The following is a 27,102-nucleotide window of genomic DNA, read 5'->3' on the forward strand; positions in this document are numbered from 1 at the left end:
ATCAACTGGTGGCAGAAAGTTAAACATATACGTAAATTACTTCTATTTAAAAATCTTAATCCTTCCAGTACTTCTAAGCTGCTGTGTGCTCCAGAGGAAGTTATTTTCCTTTTTGAATTTCTTTTCAGTCTGACAACAGTGCTCTCTGCTGACACATCTGTCCATGTCAGGAACTGTCTGGAGTAGGAACAAATCTGCAAAGCAAACCTCTCCTGCTCTGGACAGTTTCTGACACGGACAGAGGTGTGAGCAGAGAGCACTGGGGTCAGGCTGGAAAGGACTACACCACAAATTTATCTGTAGTATACAGCAGCTGATAAGTACCAGAAGGATTAAGATTTTTAAATAAAAGTAATTTACAAATTTGTTTAATTTTCTGGCACCAGTTGATTTGAAAACATTTGTTTTCCACCGGAGTACCCCTTTAAGGAGGTAAGAAGTGTCACGGCTTTTCCACACACCAGACAACCCCTTTAAAGATTAAACAAAAATATTCCCTTCGCTCATGAAAATCAGCAGTTCCACACAATATAACACAAGACATGAATTCAAGCACCATGCACAATAGTTTATATTGATTTGAAAATGTACGTATGTGCTTTATTAAAAGCAAATAATATTTAAACACATGACAAGCCAAAAAATGAGAATTTGTTCCAGCATCCATCACAAGTTATTACCAGTCTGACACATGCTGAGGCCAGGCAGATGTTGCACAATGGGGCAACATATTGTATAAAAGCTGTTTAATATTTAAAATTAGGAGAAAAAAAAAAAAAAGAACACAAAACATGAATAACGTCATTGTACAAAACTCTAGGCACAGAAACTTATAATTTACAAAAATCTATGGGACCACATGGTCCCATTAACTTGAATGAGGCTGTGTCCCAGTTCCCTGCATAGTCAGCAGCTGGGTTCATCATTGTTGTAAAACAACAGGGTCTGAACCCCACTGATCACAATGTGGAGCATCATGGCTTTGTTTCTATTTGTACCATGGGTAGTCCTATTCACTGTCCCCTCCAGTACCAACGCTTGTTTCTATTGCTATCTGAGCTGTCACTGTTATTGGTGGCCTTTAGACACATCACCACAGACCAGTCAACACATGTTTCCTGCAACAGACAGGCTAAAAGGTGTCACAACCCTCTTAAGACTGTCACAAAATACAAATCATCCTGACAAGCAGGGCTCAAGTCCTGCAGGAACTCATGGGAACGGAGTTCCTGCACTTTTTCCACAGCAGGACGCAGTTCCCATTATCAGGTGTCCTGCAGGACCAGCCCTTAAAGGGGTTGTGCGCTGCCCGGCAGTTCGGAGCTCCGCTCACAGTGTCCGGAAGTTCATTACTCCGAACGCTGTTTGCGGGCTTCCGTGTTCGGGCCGCCAGCCCCTTGGTGACGTCTCGCCCGCCCCCTCGTGAAGTCGCGCCCCCTTCCCATAGACTTTCGTTGAGGGGGCGGGCGAGACGTCACGAGGTGGCGGGCGAGACGTCACGAAGGGGCCGGGCGTGAACACGGAAGCCCGCACACAGCGTTTGGAGTAATGAATTTCCGGACGCTGTAAACGAAGCTCCGAACTGCAGGGCAGCGCACAACCCCTTTTAAAGGGGTACTCCGACCCTAGACATCGTATCCCCTATCCAAAGTATAGGGGATAAGATGTCTGATTACGGGGGTCCTGCTGCTGGGGACCCCCGCAATCTTGGCTGCGGCACCCCAGACATCCGGTGCACGGAGCAAGCTTCGCTCCATGCCAGGTGACTGGTGATGTGGGGCACAGGCTCATGATGTCACAGTATTCCCCCTCAATACAATTCTATGGAAGGGTGCGTGACGGCCGTCATGCCCCCTCCCATAGACTTGCATTGAGGGGCTGTGATGTCACGAGCCTCCGGTGCTGCACCCAATGATCAAAACAAACGCCGGGTGCCGCAGGGAGAACGTGGTGGTCCCCAGCAGCGGATAGGGTATAAGATGTCTATAATGGAAATCTTGGGTGAGTTTCCACACTTTTTTTCCCAGGACTTGACCCCTGCTCACAAGGCCCAACTACTATCTCTTACTTGAGTAGTCAACTACGTGTAGAGCCTCCAAATTGGGTATGTGCAACATTAATATGAACATTCGCATTACAGGACACAGATAGACTTGTATAGGCATATGCAACAAATATGGGGGCAATATACGAAGGCCCTCTGGTCACAATAAAACAGCATTAAAATACACCAGTGGATAACTTTGCATCAGATGCCCCCTAACACATTGAGAGCTACAGAATTTACCTAAATATTATAATAATAAATACTGGTAATAAAACCTATTTTTTGTAGACAGTAATACAATTTTGGGATGACAACTGGTTCATACTAACCCGCAGGGGAGCAGGTGAATCCACTCTGGGCCCCTGAGATAGAGTGAGCCCCCCCACCCCCCCTCTTGTATCTAGTTTTAACTCATTGTGGCTTTCTGACAGTACAAGTGGCAAGATGTCAAGTCACCTTGCCAAATGCATCCTATGTCAGCATTGCGGTGGGGCCGTTTTCTTCCCCCTTGGGCCCCCTCCTGAACTTATAATGACACCAGACACTCTCTCCTTACCCTATCAGCATGTAGCTGCTTGCTGCAGGTGTCATTTAAGCCAAGGTTACCACAAAGCATTGGTTACACAATGCATTAAGTAGTAAAATGAAAGATACCATTTAAAAGTATAACTGTCCTTTCAAAAAAAAAATAATAATAATTATCACCCCATATGAATCTATTGACAGAAAACTATAAGAGAAATTAATTTTAGGAATGGAAAACTTTGGCTTTAACATTAAAGGGGTTATGTGGCATTTTCTAAAAATGAATATGGTGCTGGGAAAAAATAGATTAAAAAAAACCTATACTTTCCTACTCTCAGTCTCCCACTGGTCCACTGCCTCTCTCATTCATCTCTATTGTATCTGGTCCTCCGATCTTCTGTTTCCTTTCTGCTTTTAAAGGGGTACTCCGGTGGAAAACATATTTTTTTTAATCAACTGGTGCCAGAAAGTTAAACAGATTTGTAAATGGCTTCTATAAAAAAAAATCTGTACCCTCCCACTGTACCCTTGTACTTTTTAGCAGCTGTATGCTACAGAGGAAATTATTTTCTTTTTGAAATTATTTTTTGTCTTGTCCACAGTGCTCTCTGCTGACACCTGCTGCCCGTGTCAGGAACTGACCAGAGCAGCATAGGTTTGCAAAGGGGATTTTCTCCTGCCCTGGACAGTTCCTGATGCGGGCTGCAGGTGTAAGCAGAGAGCACTGTGTATAACACAAAAAAGAAATACAAAAGCTATAGAATTTCCTCTTTAGCATACAGCTACTACAAAGTACTGGAAGGATAAAGATTTTTTAATAGAAGTCATTTACAAATCTGTTTAACTTTCTGGCACCAGTTGATTATAAAACAAAAAAGTTTTCCACTGGAGTACCCCTTTAAGAGGAGAACTCATTGCAGGATCTGCCCACTCACTAATGGGATACCAGTGCTGTCAGTGATTGGCTGAGCTGGTAGGTCCTGCTCTAAATGCTCATCTTGGAGACAAGAAGAAGACAGGAGATCAGAGATCTGGACCGGGGCTAGGGTTTTTTTTTTTTATATATATCTTTACCCAGCCCCAGAAGGAAATTCATTTAGCAAAATGCCAGATAACACCTTTACGGGTTAATTCCTTACCACACTTTGATATAATAGTACCTCAAGGACCTTAGATAGTAAGTGCCGTATGACTTATTATGCCACGGTGTTTGCACAGTCATTGCCAGTTTGCCCCTTCCAACAACAACGACAATAGCATGCATTTATGTGCATGAGACCATAAAGTGACCAGGTAATATTTTCATGTACAGTAACTGTGTTGTGGCCTGCAGGATCAATTCCATTGGTGGACCCTTGGCACCCAAGTCTGGCACTTGGTGACAAAGATTAGAGTGATAGTGATGATAACAATGTTGGTGAATATTATTCTTAATAATATTCCTCTTCTTAAGTATTCAACCATAAAATAAAACACAAGGAAAATAAATGTATAAATCATAGCTCAACATAACACAATAGAGTGAAAAGTTAAGGTGCGTAGAGAGGGAGAGCCCATAATTCAGTATTTCATATATGTGAATGGACAAAACATTTCTTACCTTTTTTCTACGAAGTCTAACCTGATCCCAAATAATTTCACCGCTAGATACTTTAGACTGGGTACAGTTTGTTACTTGTAAACCGCACTGTGATACATTCAAATCACTATTTGCCTCATTGTGTGAATTATGACTCTCAGGTTCTCTGCATAGGGGAGATGCTTTTTTGTAGCCTTTAGTTCCTCCTTTAAGTTCCAGATGAGAAGAAACACAAAAATGCAAATTGTCAGAAGGATCAGTGGACACTGCACTGCAAATATTCTTTTCATATACAACTTTTGATCCATCAGATTTTCTTCTCTGTTGTGCAATTCTAGCAGAATGTAGCAGCTGTTCACCAGACATATCAATTTCCTCCAAATCTGTATTTTCTTGTAGCATTTCACTGGAGGACATTCCATTTAAAGCATTCACATTGCCTTCTTTGATTTCATGACTAGTATCTCCACCTTTATTTTCTGAACATTTGTTTTTCTCAACATCATCGCTGGTATTGCTAACTATACATTTATTGCTCATATCATGTTCAAGTAAGGTCTTAACCAATGAGCCAATTCTGTCTTGGTTTGGTAGAAGGTCATCATTCTTGGTCTTGAGTTCTATTTCATTAGATGGCAAGATTGCAAATGTTTCCATGCTGGTGTCTGGAAACGCACAGCGATCTTCTGTATCTAAATTATCATTTTCGTCCATCTCTTTAGAGATCTGTCTTTGATCTACAAGCAAACCATTACAATCCTCTAAATAAATGCACTCTGATAAAGAAGGTGCCTCCTTTTTATCCTCTTTTCCATGTTCTTCCATAGCTGTTTTTAAATGTTTTACTTGAATTCCATGGCAACACAACTTATCGCAACCAGAAGTGTTCGAAGACAATCCAATCCATTGAGATATATGATCTTCCCAGCTTTTCTTCTGAACAGCCACAGACATGTCACAAAGCAAAGAACCAGACAAGCGTCGTAGACAGAGGAGCATGTGATTTCAGTAGGGTAATGCTGTGAAGAGCTATATGGTTGACCCGATGAAGTATCATCTAGAAAAACAAGAAATCAAATCAGTTAAGGTCTAAATGTTGACAAATGATCAGCGACCACTACAGGAGCCCTTGTCTGGACAAACAGCCTGTTTTCTTATACAACAATGATAGTTTCTGCTTGCCAACTTTTGTACAATAGGATTCATTTTATTTTAGTCACAGGATAACTCATTTCATGCATCTGAATTCTATAAAGTCTCATGACTCTGTTCTTCTAATAATGCAATCACTCACTAGGGAATAAACTAGACAACTTAGGGAGCCAATTCTACCCAGCAGTTACATAAGCCTATTCCACGTTAAATTAGTAAAAATTATGTTATCGGAATAAAATGTGAAATATTTGCTTAGCACTGTACACATGATGGACGAAGGAATGATTCCTACCATAGAACCTAATGATATAGTCAACAGTAAGCCACATGGCTTTATAAAAGCGAGGTCTTGTAAACCAATCTACTTGCTTTTTAATAAGTAGTGTGCAGGAACCTGGTCAATGGGCTACTGGTCCATTGGTTTAGATAGCAAAGTTTGTGGTTGGATCCAAAACTGACTAAAAGACCATATTCACAAAATAGTCATGAGCAAGTCCTACACAAACTGGACTTCTGTCACAAGTGGAATATCTAAGGGGCATGTATCTGAATTATTACTGTTTAACCTGTTTATAAATGATGCATTAGGCTTTCATACTGCTTCAGATGACATACAGTTCTATGGTGTTGCAAATACAGAACAGCCAATGTAATATCCCTACAAGGTGACCTCGACAACCTGGCCATATGGCCTGCCAAAGAGCAGATAAGGTTTAAAGTTATACATTTTTTAACTAAAAAATAAACAATATTCATAGCCTTAATGGGTTGCTACAACAAAGAACGATATCAGTGATATTGTTGGCAAGGAAATATATAAATACATAACTAAATAAACCATAGTATGCAATGCCAGTCAGTTGTAAAAACTGACTGGCACATTCGGTAAGACACAGCTTCTTAAAAAGTAAAGACTCTTTCCTCCATTTCTCAAAGTACTGGTGCAACCACATCCTAAATATCAAACTTTGGCACCAGCCCATAAAAATATATCAGAGAGCTGGACAGAGAAGGCTAAGGGGGGATACAATATTTTAATGTGCATATGTAACCGGTCACTAAAAAAACAATACAATAAATAATTCTTTATATGGATCTAAAGAAGATATGCCCTACTACTTATGATTAAAGGAAGAACAATTTCACTACAAAGTTTGAATGCATTACTTTTCTGTCTGAAGTACAACGTTTTGAAACATGTTCCCACAGGAGTTAGTAATGGCTAAAATGTAGGTATATTTAAGAAATGGTTAGATTGCTGTCTTTTAATATACAATATTCAATGCTACTGATATGCATTTATAATGTTGATTATAAAGAATCTCTTTGTTCCCCTTTATGGCAAATTGGGTTTCTGCCATTTAAAGAATGTTTTTTTGCCTTCTTCTGGATCAGCTGGGGTTTGTAAGTCTAATAATTTTGCACTTGATAAACTTTTACAATCAATTAACTATGTAAGTACATAACATTTATTTTGATTTTTATAAAACATTGTTTTAACATTTGCATGTACAGTAAAAGCATAATTGGGGAGATTTATCAAAACCTGTGCAGAGGAAAAGTTGCCCAATTGCCCATAGCAACCAATCAACTCGCTTCTTTCATTTCTAACAAGGCCTATGTAAAATGAAAGAAGTGATCTGATTGGTTGCTATGGGCAATTGGGCAACTTTTCCTTTGTACAGGTTTTGATCAATCTTCCTCAATGTTGCCAATCACCATATTTCAGAGTATCCTATAAGGAAATTTATTTTAAGGGTTAAGTTTTTAATACAATGTTAAAGGGGTACTCCGGTGGTCAATGTGTTTTTCCGTTTTTGACTTACCCTATTTGTTTTGTTTCATTTCAATTCTTGTTGTTTAGGCCACTCTATTTCCGTTCTTTGTTGTCTTTTTATCCCCCACTTTGTTTTCCTATCTTTGCTTCTATTTCCTGTTTCTTGCTGTGCTGAAAACTACAAATCCCAGCATGCCACATGCCTTGCTGGTTTGGGGCAGCTCCTCTTTTTTTTGTTCCGCCCTTTACCCACACTACTATTTTTCCAGGTTGGCCCCCTTATACACAGCACACTAATATAAATCAGCCTGGTTGGGATACACTGGCATACACACAAAAGTAACTACAACTCCCAGCATGTGTCATTCAAGAGTCTTCAGTCTGCGGCATAACACTAGAATGCTGCCTCTGTATTCTCCTGGGAGGTATAGTTCACCACACCTCTATAGGGCATACACCAGTGTTTCCCAACCAGGGTTCCTCCAGGTGTTGCAAAACTACTACTACCAGCATTCTGTTTGGGAAACACTAGCATACACACACATAACAGGGAATACAACTCCGAGCATGTGTCATTCAGGAGCCCCCCCCCCCCCCCCCCCTTCACACATAGAAATCATCCCCAGTATGAGATTTATTCCTCAGCCCCTGCAGTCTATACATCCCCAGCCCTGCACTTTGTTATCCTCCCGTTCAGTGAACACAGAGCTAAGGGAGGAGATGAGGAGGAGTGTATGTCCTCTCTCTTATCTTCTCTGTCTTCGTTCTCCCGCGCAGACCTGCATCCTCTGAAGACAGAGCATGGGGAGGGGAGGTGAGGAGCCCTGTATGTCCTCTCTCCCCCTTCACTGGCTTCTTGCTCTCATGCAGACCTGCGATCTCTGGGAGGGGGAGATGAGGGGGCGTGGCTTATTTATTTCATGCAGACCTGCGTCCTCCGGGAGGGGGAGATGAGGGGGTGTGGCTTATTTCTCTCATGCAGACCTGCATCCTACAGGCTCTGACTTCGCTCCCCCCAGCTCTAACTCCGGAAACCTTAAATATTCATAAGCTGGGCGTGAAAGAAGATGCCCAGTCACGGAAACAAAGAACAGAGAAAAAAAAAACCCTGACACGTTGTCAACAGACTAATCCTAACATGGCCGATGCCGTGGACGACAGTAAGAGATCCAATGCCGAACTACAGAACTTCCTGGCCCACAAAGACGTAAGAAAAAAAGACACATGCTACACAAACATATAACACATGTCAATTGCAAAAAACATGAACATTAAAAGATGCAATATAGCCAAAAATCTTAACCACCGGAGTACCCCTTTAATATAACCTTAAAATATGTACAATGATTACCAAATAATGCATAAATTATATCACTATGATATACTAGATTATTTTAGCATATTTGTTTGTGTATTGGTAGGAATTCATATCAATGACTGTATCTAAATTACTAAATTCCAACTTAAAGGGTACTGCAGCCAGAATTCAAAAGAATGAACGGAGCACGTACCATCTAAAGGTAGACGACACACACTCCTGACTGAGCGGGACAGGGTCCTGCGCGGAGATCACTGGGGACCCCAGCAATTGGACCCCCGCGATCAGCTACTTATCCCCTATCCTGTGGATAGGGGATAAGTTCATTCTGGCTGCAGTACCCCTGTAATTTCCTAAATGATATCCATACCAATCCACATCAATAGTAATTTTTCTTAGTTTGTACAAAAGACCAAGATGGGTCATGGTTGACACTGATAAACTAGTTTCAAGGGTATAATTGTAATAGAGAACTATAATGTGCATTAAGCAGGGTAGAGGACCTGCAGGTTCTATAACAAGTCCTTTGCTTTTGCTGAATCAAGATTCACTGGGGCAGTTTACACAATGAGAAGGAATATATAAAATGTTTTGTACAGTGCTTGAGACACAAGGGGTGGAGCATAACCAAGTATACAAAGAGAGGAGCAGTAGTAATGACCCAATCAAAAAGTTTTATAGGCCTCTATTATCAGTCTTGCCTGCCTAGGAAAATGAAAATGGAGACAGCAATAGGGGAAGGGGGTTGGGTATGACTTTGTCTGTGATTTGCCTTTATGCCAAAACTTTTACCTGCAATTATACAAGAAATAATCAAAAGTTAAAGGCAAAATACATGTAATGCCTTCACAGTCTCCATGCAAGATAATACATTTGTTGTATCGTTCAACTAGCTTCTGTATTCCTGCAGAGAAGAAGCCAGGTGAGCACGCCTTCTTTTACTTCTTCAGAGGAGAATCTATGACCATGCATCACCTCTTTCAGTGGGCAGAAGATGGGATGGGTGATGAAGCATGTCCAAAAAAGAACATTAACATGAACCGTTGTTAGCCTTCAGTCTTTTTTAAACAAGGCATCCACCCTGTTGAGCTCATATGTGCACAGCGTTGGTGAGTTAATAGAGCAACCTTTATCAGTGCCACCTGTGCTTTCTTCTTTAATCCTTTCTACCCACTCATAAACTACCCACTTTTTCTTAATATATAGTGCTATGTCCATACAAAGCCAATATCTGATGATAAATTTCCACACATTTCACTCTCTCTGCCCAAAAAAACAAACATGCAATTTTGCAATGGAGGGCCAACGTTTCTGCCTTTGTGGCCACCTCTCCACTAAAGGCGTTTTTCTGCCCTTGTAGTCACCTCTCCACTAAACCTTCTGTACTGTGCATGGTAGGACTATCCAAAACAGACATAAATGCGTATTGCATTTCACTAGCTTCTCTTTCAGTTGTTGCATAATTTAAACTATACCTGTCTGAATTTTTAAAAAACCTGCTTGGTTTGGTTACAATAACCCTTCAGTGGGTGACAATGGGGATTTTAGTGCTCCCACTACTGTTATTGAAACTCTGAGAGCCCTCTCCATGGTGCACAGTTATTCCTCATTCCCTCTATTCCAATTAGAGCTGAGCTGTTTACCAGTGAGAAATGCAAGAAACAACAGGACCAATGGAAAGGTTACATTAAAGGGAGGGGTAGAGGGAGATAACACTTGAATACTGTAGACATATAGCAGTAAGAACATTGGTATTGACACAAGACAGCTGCCTTGTGTTTCCTTTGTGGACCATCATTAGCAGGCAGACTTGCTTAGCTTGCAAGCACTCAGCCCAGGCTTTCTTAGGCTCACTCCCTCTTCTGCTCAGAGTGGTAGTTAACCCCCATCCCTAATTCCTTTGTTTAGTCTTGGGTTTGTCTGTTACTAGAGACAGAAATCCCCTGACAACAGACAGTAGACAGCAGATTGCAAAGAAGAGAGACACCTAGTGGCCAAGACTAAAGGGTTGATTTTCTTGGGTAAGGAGTAATTTTTTGTAAATGTATTGATTTACAAAGATGTTAGGATACATAGGCTATAACATGGAGGAAAGTTTAACATGATCATTTTAAATATTGACTTTAGTTTTTACTTCTCCCTCGTGAAACTGTCTGAAACCAAATAATTTAGTGTTAATGTTTAATATTTAATGTATAATATTTATTTTGGCATACCATTGTTTAGGGTAAATTGAAAAGGTGGTTGCACGTGCTTTACAATAAACACCATGATGTTACAATTGTAGGCATTAAGAATGCAGTATTTTTCTCTCAAAAGTCACATAAAACACTACTTTATGACTTTATTACCAAAATGATTGCACAGATGTTAATATGTGAATCTTCTGTAAACTGCAGCTGTACTGTTTTCTGAGTGCATTTCACTGTAGCATCCAAGCTGTATGGCAAGGGATCATAAAATCCAGGACACACATTGCAGAATATCCAGTACACAGTAAAGTGACAGCTGACTCACACCTTAAAATCTGATACATACAGTGTCTGTTCATTAAGTACTGTACACCGACTACTGCGAAACATCACATTGCTATTTGTCCTGGGTCATTTTAGTTCATGCAAATAGACAGGCCATCCATCCAACTCCAGTATTACATGCCAAGGGAAGAGAGCAGCTAATCTTTGTTATCTGCATACTGGAGTCCCAGCTCTCCATCCATTAATAAACAGTTCTACACAGTTGTGCATATTTCATAAAGTGGTTTATACTGTACATGAGTCTGTTAGCGGCAAAAAAATTGACTTATAGATCTAAGTATGGAGCAATGGATGTACATAAAAAGGGGGGCTTTAGATCAATATGGGCTTCTCTTTATCGTGCTGTTTGTCTCCCGTTTTTATAACCCTTTAGCCACTTCGCCATGCCCCTTTTTATTTTATTTAAAAATGCAGTTCCATTGTAAAGGAGTCATGCAGAGGAACCCATTACCTCTAACAAAGGGTTGTTCATGTAAATTATCCAAACTTCAGTCTACAAAACATTTAAATATCTTCTCAATCTACTTGAATAAAGCCATGCTTTTTACCAAACCCAAGATTCTGATCACTGGTCAGTTCAAACACACTTTAAGGTATAGACCCCTAGCAAAGGTGAGCAAAATGAGCATGTTGGGGTTCCATCCGAAGGGAGGCAACCTCTGAGTGATGGATGGGGACATGTTTTGTGTTCTAAGAGCCTCCATTTTTCAGACCAACCTTCTTTTTGTATACTATAGACTCCTACACCTACTGTCCTACACCTAAAATAATATCATAATAAAAGGATGGTAGGTGTAAGGGTTTGCTATTCTTAGGGGTTTCTACCCAAAAACATATTGGAATTGATAATATGTTACCTCACACCCACCCTGGGGACACTGGTAACATAGGACCATTCAGTCAACTTAAATTTGTGTCAGCCTTAGTAATCTCACCATAGGTGCCAACAATAAAAACATAAAATAACACTCTTTATTGAGAACAAATGTTAAAAACAATCACTAAAAACAACTGTATACAGATATCAAGCCAAGGGATACAGCTGAGACATGCTGATTCCAAGTGCATGGTCTGAACAATTCAAATAAAAAAGCCTGGGCTGGACCCAAATTTTAAATGAACATGATAATCTATTACAACAGGGAAAAAATAATACAATACATAAATCTAAATCAAGAGATCAAAAATGACATAATAATACATTAGATCCGCACAGAAAAGTCCATAGATACACAGTCGATTTTGGCATAGGCATACATTTGGGGGAGATTTATCAACACCTGTCCAGAGGAAAAGTTGCTGAGTTGCCCATAGCAACCAATCAGATCACTTCTTTCTTTTTTTTACAAGGCCGGCCTCTGAAAAATGAAAGAAGCGATCTGGTTGCTATGGGCAACTGGGCAACTTTTCCCCTGTACAGGTTTTGATAAATCTCCCCCATAGATCTGGCTCAATCCCTTTATATGCATGGGGCAGGGATTGCAGTGGGTCTGTATACCTACAGTACACCCATTTTATTGTGTATCTATGGACTTTGCTCTGCTAATATTTTATTATTATGTAAATGCTTGATCTCTTGATTTTGATTTATGTAATAACTTCTCCTCATTGGACTATTTGTAAGATGGTTCTATAAATGTATTACTTGCGGTATACCCCAGGAACCCCCCTTATTTGAATTTTATAGACTTACATTTGGGTTCAGCACATTTGAGCAGTATACTTTGGCTCTTATATGTAGGCGTCTTTTGTGTGGAGACTGCATGACCCTGGGGTTCTGTGCAAGTTGGGCCTCTGATCATCTTGTTTATGCAGATTGGGTGGCTCTATGTGTTTTATGCATGAATCATAGCCTCAGGGGATTATATGTGTGTGGGCACTAGTTGGGTCAAGTATATGTTTTTAGGAGCTCTGGGCTCTAGTGTATGTGCTCAGAGACATTTTTATAGCTTGTGTTGCCCTAGGAACTTGGACTTAATACAACCAATTAGGGTGATTCCACACTTCCACATTTTTTCATGCAGATCTGTCACAAATGTGAAGCAAAAAAACAAAACTTACATGTTTATTTTGTTGCAGACTCACAATGGATCTCATCCATATACAAGTGGTGAAATCATTTGCAATGCACAATGTAATGAATGGCTACTAAACAGGAAAGAGGTCTTCCCAGAATTGTCCTCTTTTTAAATGCAAATGATAGCATAAGCCCTATCCTATGAATAATATGAATAATAGCAAAGCATATTTTTTTACTGGATTCAGACATTTGACATTTCCAATGAGCGCTATATTGCTAAGCATTTATTATTTTGAAATAATCCATTCATAACATAGGAATTGGTCCAGAAAACAGATTTATTGGCCTACATTTAAATGTGCACTGTCAAAAACTTTTCAGATGTTGCACACCTTGGCAAAATATTAACCTTTCTAATGTAGAAAATTATCTCCTTTTTATAGATATGGTGTATAGAAAAAGACTGCTAGGGGTCTCCATACCACTTAGAACATAATCCTGCCTAGCTGAAGAATCATCTTTATCCAGTAAGTGAAGGCTGGATTTGCCCTCCTATGTGCTCACTCCTGTCCTATCAGACTATGGCATGAAAACAGAGAGAAGGGAGTTACAGAGCAGCCAGCAGTGATTGGATGAAAAGAAACAGCACAGCAGACTCAGGGAGGATATGAATGCATGGTGGGTAAGGGCAGCCTCAGTGCTTGCCTCAGAAACTACCTTTCCTGAGCAGTGGATGTCAGAATGAGTGAGCAGCAGAACAGAGGGGTTTGTGAGCCAAATACAGAAGCTGTACACATAAAAAGCATCGGCATTACCTAGTGAGCAACCTATATAAGCATAATTTTATTTCTGTAATATCACAAGTACACTTTTATACAGTCAATTAATGCAAACTGTATATCAACTTCCCCACTCAAGCCAACACTTTAAAGGGGTACTCTGTCCCTAGACATGTTACCCTCTATCCAAAGGATAGGGGATAACATGTCTGATCACTGAGGGACTGGCCGCTGGGACTCCCCGCGATCTCCATGCCAACGCTGCAAAGTTACAGTCACAGAAGCCTGAGGCTTTCGTGATTGTGACGGCACGCCAAGCACCCTCCATTTATGTCTATGGGAGGGGGCGTGAAAGCTATTACACAGCCATCACACCTCCTCCCATAGACATGAATGGAGGGAGGCACGGCGGCTGTGATCGCCAGTCATCCAGCACAGATGTGATCGCCAGTCATCTGGATTCAATAATAACAATTAAAAACCTGAATGTGTGAACACACCCTAAAGGTTTCAAAACCTGCCTGTCACATTGGGCAGGGATAGAGTGAAGCTCTAATCTTGCCCACACCCTCTGTCCTTGGCTACTTGCGAACCTGTCCTAAACAATGGGTCCACAACCACGAGTATGCTCCCTTCCTATCTAGGTGATGGGGACAGACAGAGTCAAAATAATAAAATACTATACAGTCGGAGTCAGGAAACAGCTGGAGGCACAAAAAACTAACAAAAGTAAATCTTCACACACACACAGAAATCAGGGTCAGGCACGCCGGGTCAGCAACTGGAGATAGCGAAGTACCAAAACACAAGAGCAGAAGAAAGTTCAAAAGCCGAGCCAATATCAATATCCAGATAACAGAGAACAAACAATGCTGGTTACTCAAACTTATCTGGCAACTGCAAACAGAGTGAGCTGAACTTAAGTAGCTAAGCCCACAGGTGCAGGCTAAGCCTGGTTAGCTGCTCACAACCCAGATTGGCTAGGGCGTAGCCAAGCAACCAGGCCAAGCCAAAACTCAGGGAAGTTTAACCTTTTTGGTGAAACACGGACAAGTCATTACACTGCTATAAATACACATCATAAGGCGAGAGCTGTAATAAACATATGTTCAACATTATAATTTTTGAAAGACGCTTCTGTTAGATCATACGCCATGGAAATATGAACAATCTGCAAAATAAACATGAACAGTCCTGGGCCACCATAATTCTGTCACATGCTTGGCTGAAAATTCACTACAGTGAAATAACACATTAAATACTTCAAAACTTTTTTCAGTTTTTTTTTACAAGTCGCTTTTAAATCTTGAAGGAAATTCTACCTATATGAAAAAATAATGCTGAACTATTAATAATGAAAAAATAACAAAATCTGTGTTGCGTCTTCCAAACATCATGCCACTTCAGTTTCCTCCCACACTCCAAAACAGTAAACCAGTTAATTTGCTAGTTTACTGTAACATCTTGGTGGGCTGAGCAATATACGCTGGGCAAGCAATGAAGGAGTTAACTAGCATTGCTGAGCAGTGCTAGTTAACTCCTTGGAGGTGTATACATTATACAGCCATCTGTATGGCTGTATATTGTACACAGTTAAGAGAGTGATACTTACCATCTCGTTGCTGGTCTTGCCTCTTCTTGTGTAGCCCTGCTTCAAATGATGATGACACTAGGGGGCGGAGCTGGACTAGAAGAGGCCCGGACCAGCGACAAGATGTTAAGTATCACTCTCTTCACTGTATACATTATACAGCCATATAGATTGTTGTATTATGTTGACACTCCAACTCCCCCCACCAGGAGTTAACTAGCACTGTTGCAATAATTGTCTTTTCCCCACCTGAAAGTTGCATGCACCACTAAATAGTGTAATTGAAAAATATTAGTTATCCTGTAAATAATAATACCTCACAAAGATACATCAATAGAAAAATTAAAAAGCTACTGCTTGTGGAATTTGTCAAACCCATAAAAAAATTATCAGAGTTCATAGATAGACAGCACGGCACTACTTCCCCTTAGGTGTAGAATGGTGATGAAACGGCAGACCAGGACTGGGATTGCTGGAGGTGGTGCTCTGACTAGCAATAGTGCATGTAATCGCAACAAAGAAGCAGAGAAATAATCGGCAACTCACCGCGGCCAGCTGAGTAAATCTTCTTTTATTTCATACTCACAAAAGTATCATATGGGAAGAGGGTAGTGGGGGGATACAGGATGGCGACCAAGCTCCGTTTCGCACGATGGTCGTGCTTCCTCCGGCCAAATAAAGAAGATTTACTCAGCTGGCCGCGGTGAGTTGCCGATTATTTCTCTGCTTCTTTGTTGCCATAAAAAAATAATGCTTGGTCCCTAATTCCCATACAGGCCTTTTCATTGAGGGGTTAACCATCATCTTACTTATAACTGACCATTACCCATACCCTATACATAAATTAAAGGGGTTCTCCGGTGCTTAAGCACCGGAGAACCCCTTTAAAACTTTTTTAAATATTTGAAAGATTGTTTTGGTTTTTAATATATGGATTCTTAACAAATAGAAATAAAAAAAAAGGGTGTTGAACTATTTTGCTTGGAAGGAAGTGCTGGATCACATATTGGTTTGTTCCTTTCATGCAGGAGAAATTTGGATAAAAGTTCGCTAAATCTTTATTTACTCGGAAGGCAACCAGAAATAATGAAGGGATTCTAGTGATCTTTGGAAAGGTTCACCATACACACAGGGAACCGATCCAACAGCTGAATGCAAGATACACATTTTATTGATGTTAACCGTCAGAGAAAAGTACAGAATCCAATTTTGCGTCGCTTTATCTTCATCCAGATGCTATAAAATGAACAAACTGCATGGTTTGACCTTTTATTTTATTATTATGTTTGTTACCAGCCTATAAATGATACTGTCAAGCATTAAAGGGGTTGTTCAGTTTAGAAAATTACCCTATCAGGGAATTCCGAGGTTATTGAATATGGTCCCATGTTGAGCATCTTCATGTCTTTAATGAAGAGTAAAGTTGAGCAAGCCAAGTCCCCCAAACCAGGATTCAATCCAAATTTTTGGGGAACCTATCAATGCCGGTGCTGAGCTGTGCCAGCAGCTAGACAACCTGGGGTACAGCTCTTGCTTTAGACCTTTGCTGGATTGAGTGTTGTGCGCAAGCCCAGCAATAAAAAAGTTAACTAGCGATGCTGCACCACGCTAGTTAACTCCTTTCTGGTATGGGGCTCTTCTTCTGTAGCCACACCTCTAATGGTGACTTCACTAGAGGCAGAGCTACAGAAGAAGAAGATCACAGACAGGAACGAGGTTGTTAGGAGTCTGTTCACGTGCATTTTTAGCATTCCTTTTTGTTTTAAAAATGCATGTTAAAATGTATATGTTGTACAGATTCTTTCTGGTAGTGTGTTCTTAAACAGGGAGCCTCAAGCCTTTGGCTGTCTGGAAATGATAGGGGTTGTAATTTAGCAACAGCTGGAGGCTCCCTGTTTGGGAACACACTGTTTTATGGATGCTCTCTCCTTTTAATTTCTCAGCCAAGTGTCAAGAAGGTGGAGCCAAGCTGCTCAAGTGTCACAGCCTGATAAATGTCCTTGATTGTAAGCCAAGCCCTTTACATCAATTAAGGCGGCACTGGAGAATGAAAGCTAGCGAGGAGGTGTGACACGCCAAGGCACTTATGCAGCTTGGCTCCATCTTCTTGACACTTGGCTAAGAAGTTTGGAAACCACCATCAGCATCAGGAAAGGTACACTTTACTTTTATACCCAAACAGCTATCCAACAATGTCTACAGCTGACAGATTCTCTTTAAATGCCATGCTGTAAAGTTCTGAAATCAATGTACTTTGCTTGCAATAATGCAGTACGATGATCATATAATATCACCATACAGTACCCAAGTAAAGCATAATAACATCAAATACATTGCATAATAATGAATTATATTGAAATCTTGCACTATGCCATATTTGTTTGCACCACTTTATGCTGAATAAACTACAGCTATAATTTATGTGGAGTGATGTGCTGCAAACTTTTGCTATATGCATATTTACAGTATACATGCCATCCAAGACTGCACAGGATAAGGATAGGATAAGGCTAGGAGTCTTAGCTACAGCCCAAGAGTCCATTACTATCATAGAAGAAACATGGATACAATTAAAGGATTTCATCATCTCTTCCTCACAGGGAGGGATCAGCTGCAGAGTAATTAAGAAACATTCCAGCTCCACAAAGTCTAAAGATGAGCGGAATGCTTTACCAAATTTCCATTCTGTACATACATAGTTAACTATTGTACAGCCACAATACCTAGGTTTTATTACAATGCAACAGTAAACTATGTTTTATATCAGTTTTCTAATCTTAGTATAAAGCTTGTCATTCCCATGAATATATGTTCATGTTTGACAGTTGTCTCCCACAAACCCTCCACACATACATGTGGATTCAGATCGGTGATATGTGCATGTTTATTTTAATGGGGAGAGGGGGATATGCTGCTGCAGATATTTGGTAGTATAAAATCTCTTGTATTAACAAAAAATCCAATGTGTTTGATTCTAATATGACCAATCCTAACTTCTCATACCTAATGTTGGGCTACCTCCATACATAACAGTCAACTGATCTTGACAATATCTGGATTTATCTAATAACCATTTATCAAGTAATAACATTTAATAACTTGTTTGTGTTTTTGTGTATATATAAAAATTGTATAATAAGGAGAAAAAAATGGCTTAAGATTCAGCACAATGTACCAAATAATGCTCCTACATTTTGGTGGGTAGTTTAAGCCAACTAATACAGTAGTTGGTCTAAACTTGGACTAGACAGTCTAAAAATATGACAGATTTATTAAATAACCTAAGCCACTGTGAAAAATCTAGTGCTTTTTTAGTCTGGACTGGAATTAGGACTAAGTTTATAAGCACACTTCATAACCAGATTTACCGCTAATACTTGACATCAGCATTATCACCGATACCTGGCATTAACCCTACAGATGCTGAGATTTAAAATAGTCCTGAGCTCAGGCTGGCATAAATAAAAAAAAAAAAAAAAAAAAAAAAAAATATATATATATATATATATATATAAATATATATATATATATATATATATATATATTGTGATGAGGTGGCAAGGAAAGGGTGTATTTTCTTGGCTCACCCTGAAGAATCTCTCAGCTGCTTCATAAAGAGTAGCTCCCACCATCCTATTTTTTTTCTGTCCCTGCCTATTGCCAATCTATCCCTAACACCCTCCCTGCTTTTAATTTTTTATTTTTTTTTACTATATTAAAAATGCTTTTTGTCTGCCTGGCAGTGTGCTCACTACCAGGCAGACTTCCCCAGCAGGCACCACGTCACTGATGCCTGCTGGGGGGGACTTCCATCCTTAGTTCATCTACATAGGGTGCCTCCAGCTGTTTCATCACTACAACTCCCAGCTTGCCCTGACATCTATTGGCTGTCAGGGTATGCTGGGAGTTGTAGTATTGAAACAACTGGAGGCACCCTGTGTAGATAAACTAATAGTTACATGCGGCGCTAGCCCGTCCCTTCCGTCTCCCTCCCCCCCCCGCGCCATACCCTGTTCCCTCCATCAAAACACCCTGTCCTCCCCCCCCCCATTACACTTACTGCAGGCTGAATGAAAAAGGACCGATGCCCGGCCGCATCGGTCCTTTTTCAGGTGTGACGTCACGCCAGGCTGCAGCAGGCCACTAGGAGGGAGACCCCTAGTGGCCGGTTTTCAAATGTAAATTAAAAATTTTAATAAAAAAAAATTATAATAAAAGTATATTAGAGATATGTTGTAGTACATATAACAGTACTACAACATATCAAAAAATAAAGTTGGTGACAGAGCCCATTTAAGTTATGAGGCAGCAGGGAAGGGAGGTGTATATAAGATGGAGACTCAGTCTGATCTGCGCTCTCCCTTGGAAACAGTATGCTGGCTGTTAGAGGGGGAGACACACGGGCCCTGTTTAGGTAACAGAAGTGGTGTGAACTGTGAGTAACAGGTTGCAGGAGTCATATGTTTAACTGGCTGAGGGTAGCTCACCAGTTCGTAGTCAGGGCATGCTGATATGTGTAGTCAGTGACCAGATTGTCTAGGACTTTATTTTGTTCCTGTTTATGTTTTGTTTTACCTGCAACCTGTGGAAATAAAGCTGGTGAGGAGCCAGACTTGTATGCGGAACTGTGGTCTGTGGTGTTATTGTGAGGAACGTGTCCCGTGGCAAGTGACCAGGATGATCCCAGAGCTAATCCCCAAGACTGTTTGTCACTATATATATATATATATATATATATATATATATATATATATATATATATACATATAAATAAAGAAAATCTGCAGCACTACTTATCCAATATAACAGCGGGTGCCAGCGCCTCAGACCCGATCAAAGTCCATGTAATATAGATGTAGAAAAAGCGCAGCACTCCTCAGGTACGTGAAAAAAATAGGGATTTATTGGCTCACATAGCAGCAATGTTTCTGTCCTACCATAGGACCATTTTCAAGCTCGAGCTTGAAAATGGTCCTATGGTAGGACAGAAACGTTGCTGCTATGTGAGCCAATAAACCACTATTTTTTTCACGTACCTGAGGAGTGCTGCGCTTTTTATACATCTATATATTGCTAACTTGTTCCAATTCCCTTGCATATCCATACCAACAGTGCCTGGTCTAGGCTGAGCAGCACTACATGCTTTCAGCTTGATAAACAAAAAGTGCTTGCTCAGCCTATCACTGACACTAGTGTTGACTCACCTTTTCCATAAAGTGGCTGAGCAAGTATTTCCTTCGTGTAGAGCAGAAAGCATTGCGTAGTTGGCACTGGAAATCATTGGGATCAACACCCTGGATGAATACGTGTCACTACCTTCTGCTTAGACTGTATATATTTGTCATCATGTGGCAATGCATTTACACAGAGTTCAGCCTTGAAGATCTATTCTTAGTTACAACAAAGAATGAGCGCATCATGTGTTCGTTTCGTCATGTGCTGTACCTGACTCATAAGTTGTCAATACATCCCACAGTTTAGCCATATACATTGTGTGAATCATTTAAACCATATGCTTTGGAATGGTGTTATGGCATGTCTACTTTTGTGTTCCTATACCAGAAAGCCACATGGAGTTAGTTTAGACAAAGACAAATAACTCTTCCAAAATTTCTAATAAAGAGGTTGGCCTGTGGGGTGTTTATTAATGCATTTGGGCTCCAGTAACACTGCTTAGTTAAGTGTCTAATGTACCTGGGCTTTGTGACTATATTGTATTCACTGACCACATGGTTTGGTCGGCCATTTTGAGTGTACACTGGTCACATGGTTTTGAGCAGCCATATTGATTACCTCAGATGCATGGCCTACAGATATTTGACTAATCAATTACTGTAAAACCTTTTCACAGAACCACAACAAATGGTGAGTAATGAATATTAATAACTAATTGACCAAATCAACAAATTTTCCTAACAATTATAATGAATAATTTATGAAACTTTATGTTATGGAATATTTTTCTGCTCATTAAGTTTGTAGTTTTCAAGGGGCTTATTAACTAATAGGTGATAAGATGTCTAGTTGCGGAGTACCCCTTTAAGTATAATTCAGGGTCCTGTTGTAGTACAACATACTGCTGGGTGTGTCAAAGATTATCACCTGTAGTTCTGTACTAGTTATACAGGATCTTTAACCCCTTAAGGACCGGGGGGTTTTCCGTTTTTGCATTTTCGTTTTTTGCTCCTTGCCTTTAAAAAATCATAACTCTTTCAATTTTGCACGTAAAAATCCATATGATGGCTTATTTTTTGCACCACCAATTCTACTTTGTAATGACGTCAGTCATTGTGCCCAAAAATCTACGGTGAAACGGGAAAAAAATCATTGTGAGACAAAATTGAAAAAAAAAACGCCATTTTGTAACTTTTGGGGGCTTCCGTTTCTACGTAGTACATTTTTCGGTAAAAATGACACCTTACCTTTATTCTGTAGGTCCATATGATTAAAATGATACCCTACCTATACAGGTTTGAATTTGTCGCACTTCTGGAAAAAATCATAACTTCATGCAGAAAAATTTATACGTTTAAAATTGTCATCTTCTGACCCCTATAACTTTTTTATTTTTCCGTGTATGGGGCGGTATGAGGGCTCATTTTTTGCGCCGTGATCTGAAGTTTTTAACGGTATCATTTTTGCATTGATAGGACTTATTGATCGCTTTTTATTCATTTTTTCATGATATAAAAAGTGACCAAAAATGCACTATTTTGGACTTTTGAATTTTTTTGCGCGCACGCCATTGACCGTGCGGTTTAATTAACGATATATTTTTATAATTCGGACATTTCCGCACGCGGCGATACCATTTATGTTTATTTTTATTTTTATTTACACTGTGTTTTTTCTTTTATGGGAAAAGGGGGGTGATTCAAACTTTTAATAGGGAAGGGGTTAAATGATGTTTATTCACTTTTTTTTTGCACTTTTTTTTGCAGTGTTATAGGTCCCATAGGGACCTATAACACTGCACACACTGATCTTTTACATTGATCACTGGTTTCTCATAAGAAACCAGTGATCGATGATTCTGCCGCATGACTGCTCATGCCTGGATCTCAGGCACTGAGCAGTCATTCGGCGATCGGACAGCGAGGAGGCAGGTAGGGGCCCTCCCGCTGTCCTGTCAGCTGTTTGGGATGCCGCGATTTCCCCGCGGCTATCCCGAACAGCCCACTGAGCTAGCCGGCATGCTTTCGGTTTCACTTTAGACGCGGCGTTCAACTTTGAACGCCGCGTCTAAAGGGTTAATAGCGCGCGGCACAGCGATCAATGCCGCGCGCTATTAGCCACGGGTCCCGGCCGTTGTTAGAGGCCGGGCCCGAACCGCTATGACGCGGGGCCACGCCGTGGCCCCGCGTTATAGATCGGGAGTGGACACATGACGTTCCAGTACGTCATGTGTCCTTAAGGGGTTAAAGATTTTTGCTTTGTGTTCCTTGTTTAAGGGTAACTTGTATTGCATTAATGATCGTCCCTGGTAATCAATAGCATTGATTTTCTAGGTAATAGTTGGTTGTATTGCATACATGATAGTTATTAGACACAGATTGTAAAACATATTGAAAGTCGCCTGTTGTACGTGTTGCTAGATTGTGATTGTACCTTTAGTTGTGTGATCTGTAACTCTCCAATATATTCTCTAGTGTGAGAGGGCATGCACACAAGTGCTTGTACGAGAGACCCCAGTGTAGCCTGTTTGTATGTGTGAGTGGTACAATATATACTAGTAAGGCTCACTGCAAACACGTGTGATTGTCCTGCCATCTGATTGTATTTCAGATTCTTTTGTTCAGAATAAGTTTTATTAGGAAGAAGTGCATTGATGGAGGATAAAAGGCCCAAATTTGGGGCTGTACCACATTGGGCTACCACTTTGGGCAGATGGAATGCCATAGCGGATGAGCTAATATGTTTTAGCATTCCTGTGTACCCAGAGGTGGGGCAAGAAATAGGAGGTAAGGCATTAAAGTTGGATTTAGGGGTTTATCCCAAAAATTAGAGCAGAGCCTCAGCAGAAGTTGATTGGAATCTCTTACATGCCCTAAAAAAAAGTGAGATGCAGAGAAATTAGACACTTGAGAAAGAGTTGCAGACAAAAGCACAGAGTATCCTTGATAGAGATGGGCAGATATGCATGCTGGAATCAGAGTTACTGGAATGGGAAAACCAATGTATAGATACTGATAAAAAAAACAGTCTCAGGTTCATGCTGAGATCCAGGAGTTGAGGTATGAAATGGCTACTAGGTCACAATTAGAGACTGGTATGAAAAAAATACTTCCCCAAAATGGTGTCTGGTCTGGCCTCTTCCCATAACTTACAGCCACATTCCACAGCATATTTACCCTCTAAAAAGGTCTATGTTACATGTGCAAATAAGGGGGGCTAGAGAGTGAGAGTGTAAAAGTTCCCAGTGCTGGTTTTGAATAGTGTACGGGACATAAATCCAATAGCAACAATGGGAAGTAGAAAGTGAATTAGAGCGGTTTAAGAGTTGTTAGAAGTGTGTCCTAAGCAGTGGAACAGTATAGATCGTCTGAGGGGGGAGACTGAGATAGCAAATACAGCTAAAAGGATAAAGACTTGTTTTGCATGTGGTGTTTCGAGCCATATTGCTAGATACTGTAAAGCACATGGTAACAAAACTCAAAATAAATACTGTTCAGTTAAATGTACTACATGTGGTCATAGTGGCCATATCTCCACAAGTTGCTATTCAACGGGAAACATGAAGCAGAGGAAGCCAGGTAAATCCAGACGAACTGGGAAAGGATATAGGGGGAGATTTATCAAAACCTGTTCAGATTCAAAGTTGCCCAGTTGCCCATAGCAACCAATCCGCTTGCTTCTTCCATTCTTCACAAGGCCTGTGAAAAATGAAAGAAGCAAGCTGATTGGTTGCTATGGGCAACTGGGCAACTTTACCTGTGCTCAGGTTTTGATAAATCTCCCCCACAATGTATACATTCTTCCTCCAAGCAACATTTTCCAGAGAACTTGTCTTTTCCCATGAAAGATAATATTACCAGAGACATGTTTCATTAACAAGTTCAAGGTAACATGAAGGAGTTATATGCACAGGTAGCAATACTCTTACAGAAACCGTATATACAGGTGGAGACTCCCATGCCTCCGGTTGGTCAGAAAAAAAGTCACCCAAGCTATTCCAGTAAAGGTAGATACTTAGGTGTCTGCATGGTTAGCATAGGGGGAAGGAAGATCAACATAGAGTAAAATTGCCACCTTCCTTTTGCATGTAAATAATGTTTCACTTGTTTTGTCTTTTAGGAAAAAATTGAGGCCCATAAGATCCTGACTATGTGCAGCTAAACTTTCTTTTCTGGCCACTAGGGTCATACTATAGGCTTACATGTAAAAATGACAATACATTTGTTAGTTTAGGCTGGCATTTAGAGGGGCCTCCCCAAATCCTTGGGGAAAACAAATTCGTAATAAATTAACTAACCACTTTGATTTTTCAAGAGGTGGGGGTGGGGGGGGGGGGGTAGCAAAAGTTAGTCCTTCCAATAGAAGGCAATATGCCTAGAGGGATTGAGGTAACACTCATACTCACTCACAAATTAGCTAGAAAGTGTTGGAATATTACTGGGAAAGTGAGTATGGATAGGCAGAGTGGAGGGCAACTGTGACTAGAACTGACTAAAGTAGAATAACTGCTGGTACCATTCTAGGAATGTTGCAGTCTGGGTTCCCTACAATATTGTAGTTAACTGGGATAAAAGTCCAGAAGTACAAGTAGAGTCTAATGTGGGTTTTTAACCAAGGTCCACTGATCAATCCAGGCAGAAGGGAAGAATAATCTCTGATGGGCCTGGAGATACTAAAATTGTATTGTTGGAAAGTGACTCTAAATGTGTTCATTTTCCATTTAGCAGATTAGTGGCAGTGAAACCCCGCTCATCCCATGGACCTCCAACTCATTCATGAGAATCCAGACTCACCACACAGATGACCAACACTTCTAACGGAGCGAAGAAGACTATTCATTCCTAGGTGTCCTGTGGTTGGAACATGACAAGGATCAAGTCAACAAGATGGGGTTTGAATGGCATCGCGAGACAGGCGAACCCAGAACCAAAGGATACCCTCCAGCACATTTTGGAAAATGATTTGAACACCACAACAGACACTTTAAATAAACTGTCTTAAGAGAAGCTACAAATCTAACAATTACATAAGCCCTAGACTATCTCTTTACATTATTACCTTTATTATCTCTTTAAGTGCTGCAGCTACATAGTGAACAATGAGGGCGACATTATCCATGATCTTTGTAAGCTAACAGCAATCAAGGAAAGAACTCCATGGAACACCGAACACTAGACTGTTTGGGAAATAAGTTTTCTTTAGGGATACCTGTTGTAAACTTAATAGCTTAAGGTACAGATCTAGAAAGCAACTCTAATGTGGTTTTGTGGCATGGAACCAAGAGGTGGAATGTTATGGCATGTCTACTTTTGTGTTCCTATACTTGAAAGCCACATGGAGTTAGTTTATACAAAGACAAAATGAAGTCTGTCCCAGAGCACAGGTAAAGGTGGTCTATTGTAAACAAAGCCAACCCACAGGTGGGCTGGAAAAGGGGCAGAGAAAACACAATAAAACTCATTGCACGGAGGATGGGGGTCTCTCTCTTTACTTCCTCCTCTGGTGTGTGATAACACCACCTACGATTCAACTTCCTGGTGGGACCTGATTATCAACAGAAGGAATGCAGCTATTTCTCCAAGCCTGCTTTTGTTCCAGTCTCATGCTTGTCATAAGGGTACCCTGAAGCTAAGTATTTCAGAATTATATTCTTTTGTCTGTTTTATACTATAGTATATTCTTTTGTTTGTTTTATACTATAGTTGTACCTTTCAAGGAAAATCCACCCAAATAACCAACAGATAGTGTTTCTACTATAACCTGTTAAGGACCCAGGGCGTCCCTGTACGCCCTGAGTCCGCTCCCGATCTATAACGCGGGGCCACGGTGTGGCCCCACGTCATAGCGGGTCGGGCCCGGCCTCTAACAACGGCCGGGACCCGTGGCTAATAGCCAGCGGCATTGAACGAAAAGGAAAGTGAAAGTCTAAAATGAAAGTGAAACCATGCCGGTTAGCTCAGGGAGCTGTTCGGGATAGCCGCGGTGAAATCGCGGCATCCCGAACAGCTTACAGGACAGCCGGAGGATCCCTACCTGCCTCCTCGCTGTTCGTTCGCCGAATGACTGCTCAGTGCCTGAGATCCAGGCATGAGCAGTCAAGCGGCAGAATCATCGATCACTGGTTTCTTATGAGAAACCAGTGATCAATGTGAAATATCAGTGTGTGCAGTGTTATAGGTCCCTATGGGAGCTAGAACACTGCAAAAAAAAAGTGAAAATAAGTGAATAAAGATTATTTAACCCCTCCCCTATTAAAAGTTTGAATCATCCCCCTTTTCCCATAAAAAAAAAACAGTGTAAATAAAAATAAACATATGTGGTATCGCCACGTGCGGAAATGTCCGAATTATAAAAAATATATAATTAATTAAACCGCACGGTCAATGGCGTGCGCGCAAAAGAATTCAATAAGTCCTATCAATGCAAAAATGGTACAGCTAAAAACTTCAGATCATGGAGCAAAAAATTAGCCCTCATACCGCCCCATATGCGGTAAAAGTTATAGGGGTCAGAAGATGACAATTTTAAACGTATACATTTTCCTGCATGTAGTTTTGATTTTTTCCAGAAGTACGACAAAATCAAACCTACATAAGTAG

General features: G+C 40.5%; 1 protein-coding gene across 4 annotated transcripts in view; it reads right to left on the reverse strand.

Annotated features, from left to right (window-relative positions):
* The window catches only part of LOC130356691 (rho GTPase-activating protein 7-like), a 219,331-nt gene that overhangs the window by 152,290 nt on the left and 39,939 nt on the right, over positions 1–27,102 (reverse strand). For 3 of the 4 annotated variants that reach the window (XM_056558568.1, XM_056558551.1, XM_056558577.1), the window contains exon 2: positions 4,173–5,208. In XM_056558568.1, the coding sequence (XP_056414543.1) occupies positions 4,173–5,150 (978 nt within the window). In that variant the 5' untranslated portion in view covers positions 5,151–5,208. Of the gene's footprint in view, positions 1–4,172; positions 5,209–12,195; positions 12,261–27,102 lie in introns of those variants that run through there. The other variant, XM_056558559.1, reaches the window with a different exon arrangement.

Source organism: Hyla sarda, chromosome 1 (genome assembly GCF_029499605.1).
Source record: "Hyla sarda isolate aHylSar1 chromosome 1, aHylSar1.hap1, whole genome shotgun sequence".
Classification (NCBI taxonomy): domain Eukaryota; kingdom Metazoa; phylum Chordata; class Amphibia; order Anura; family Hylidae; genus Hyla; species Hyla sarda.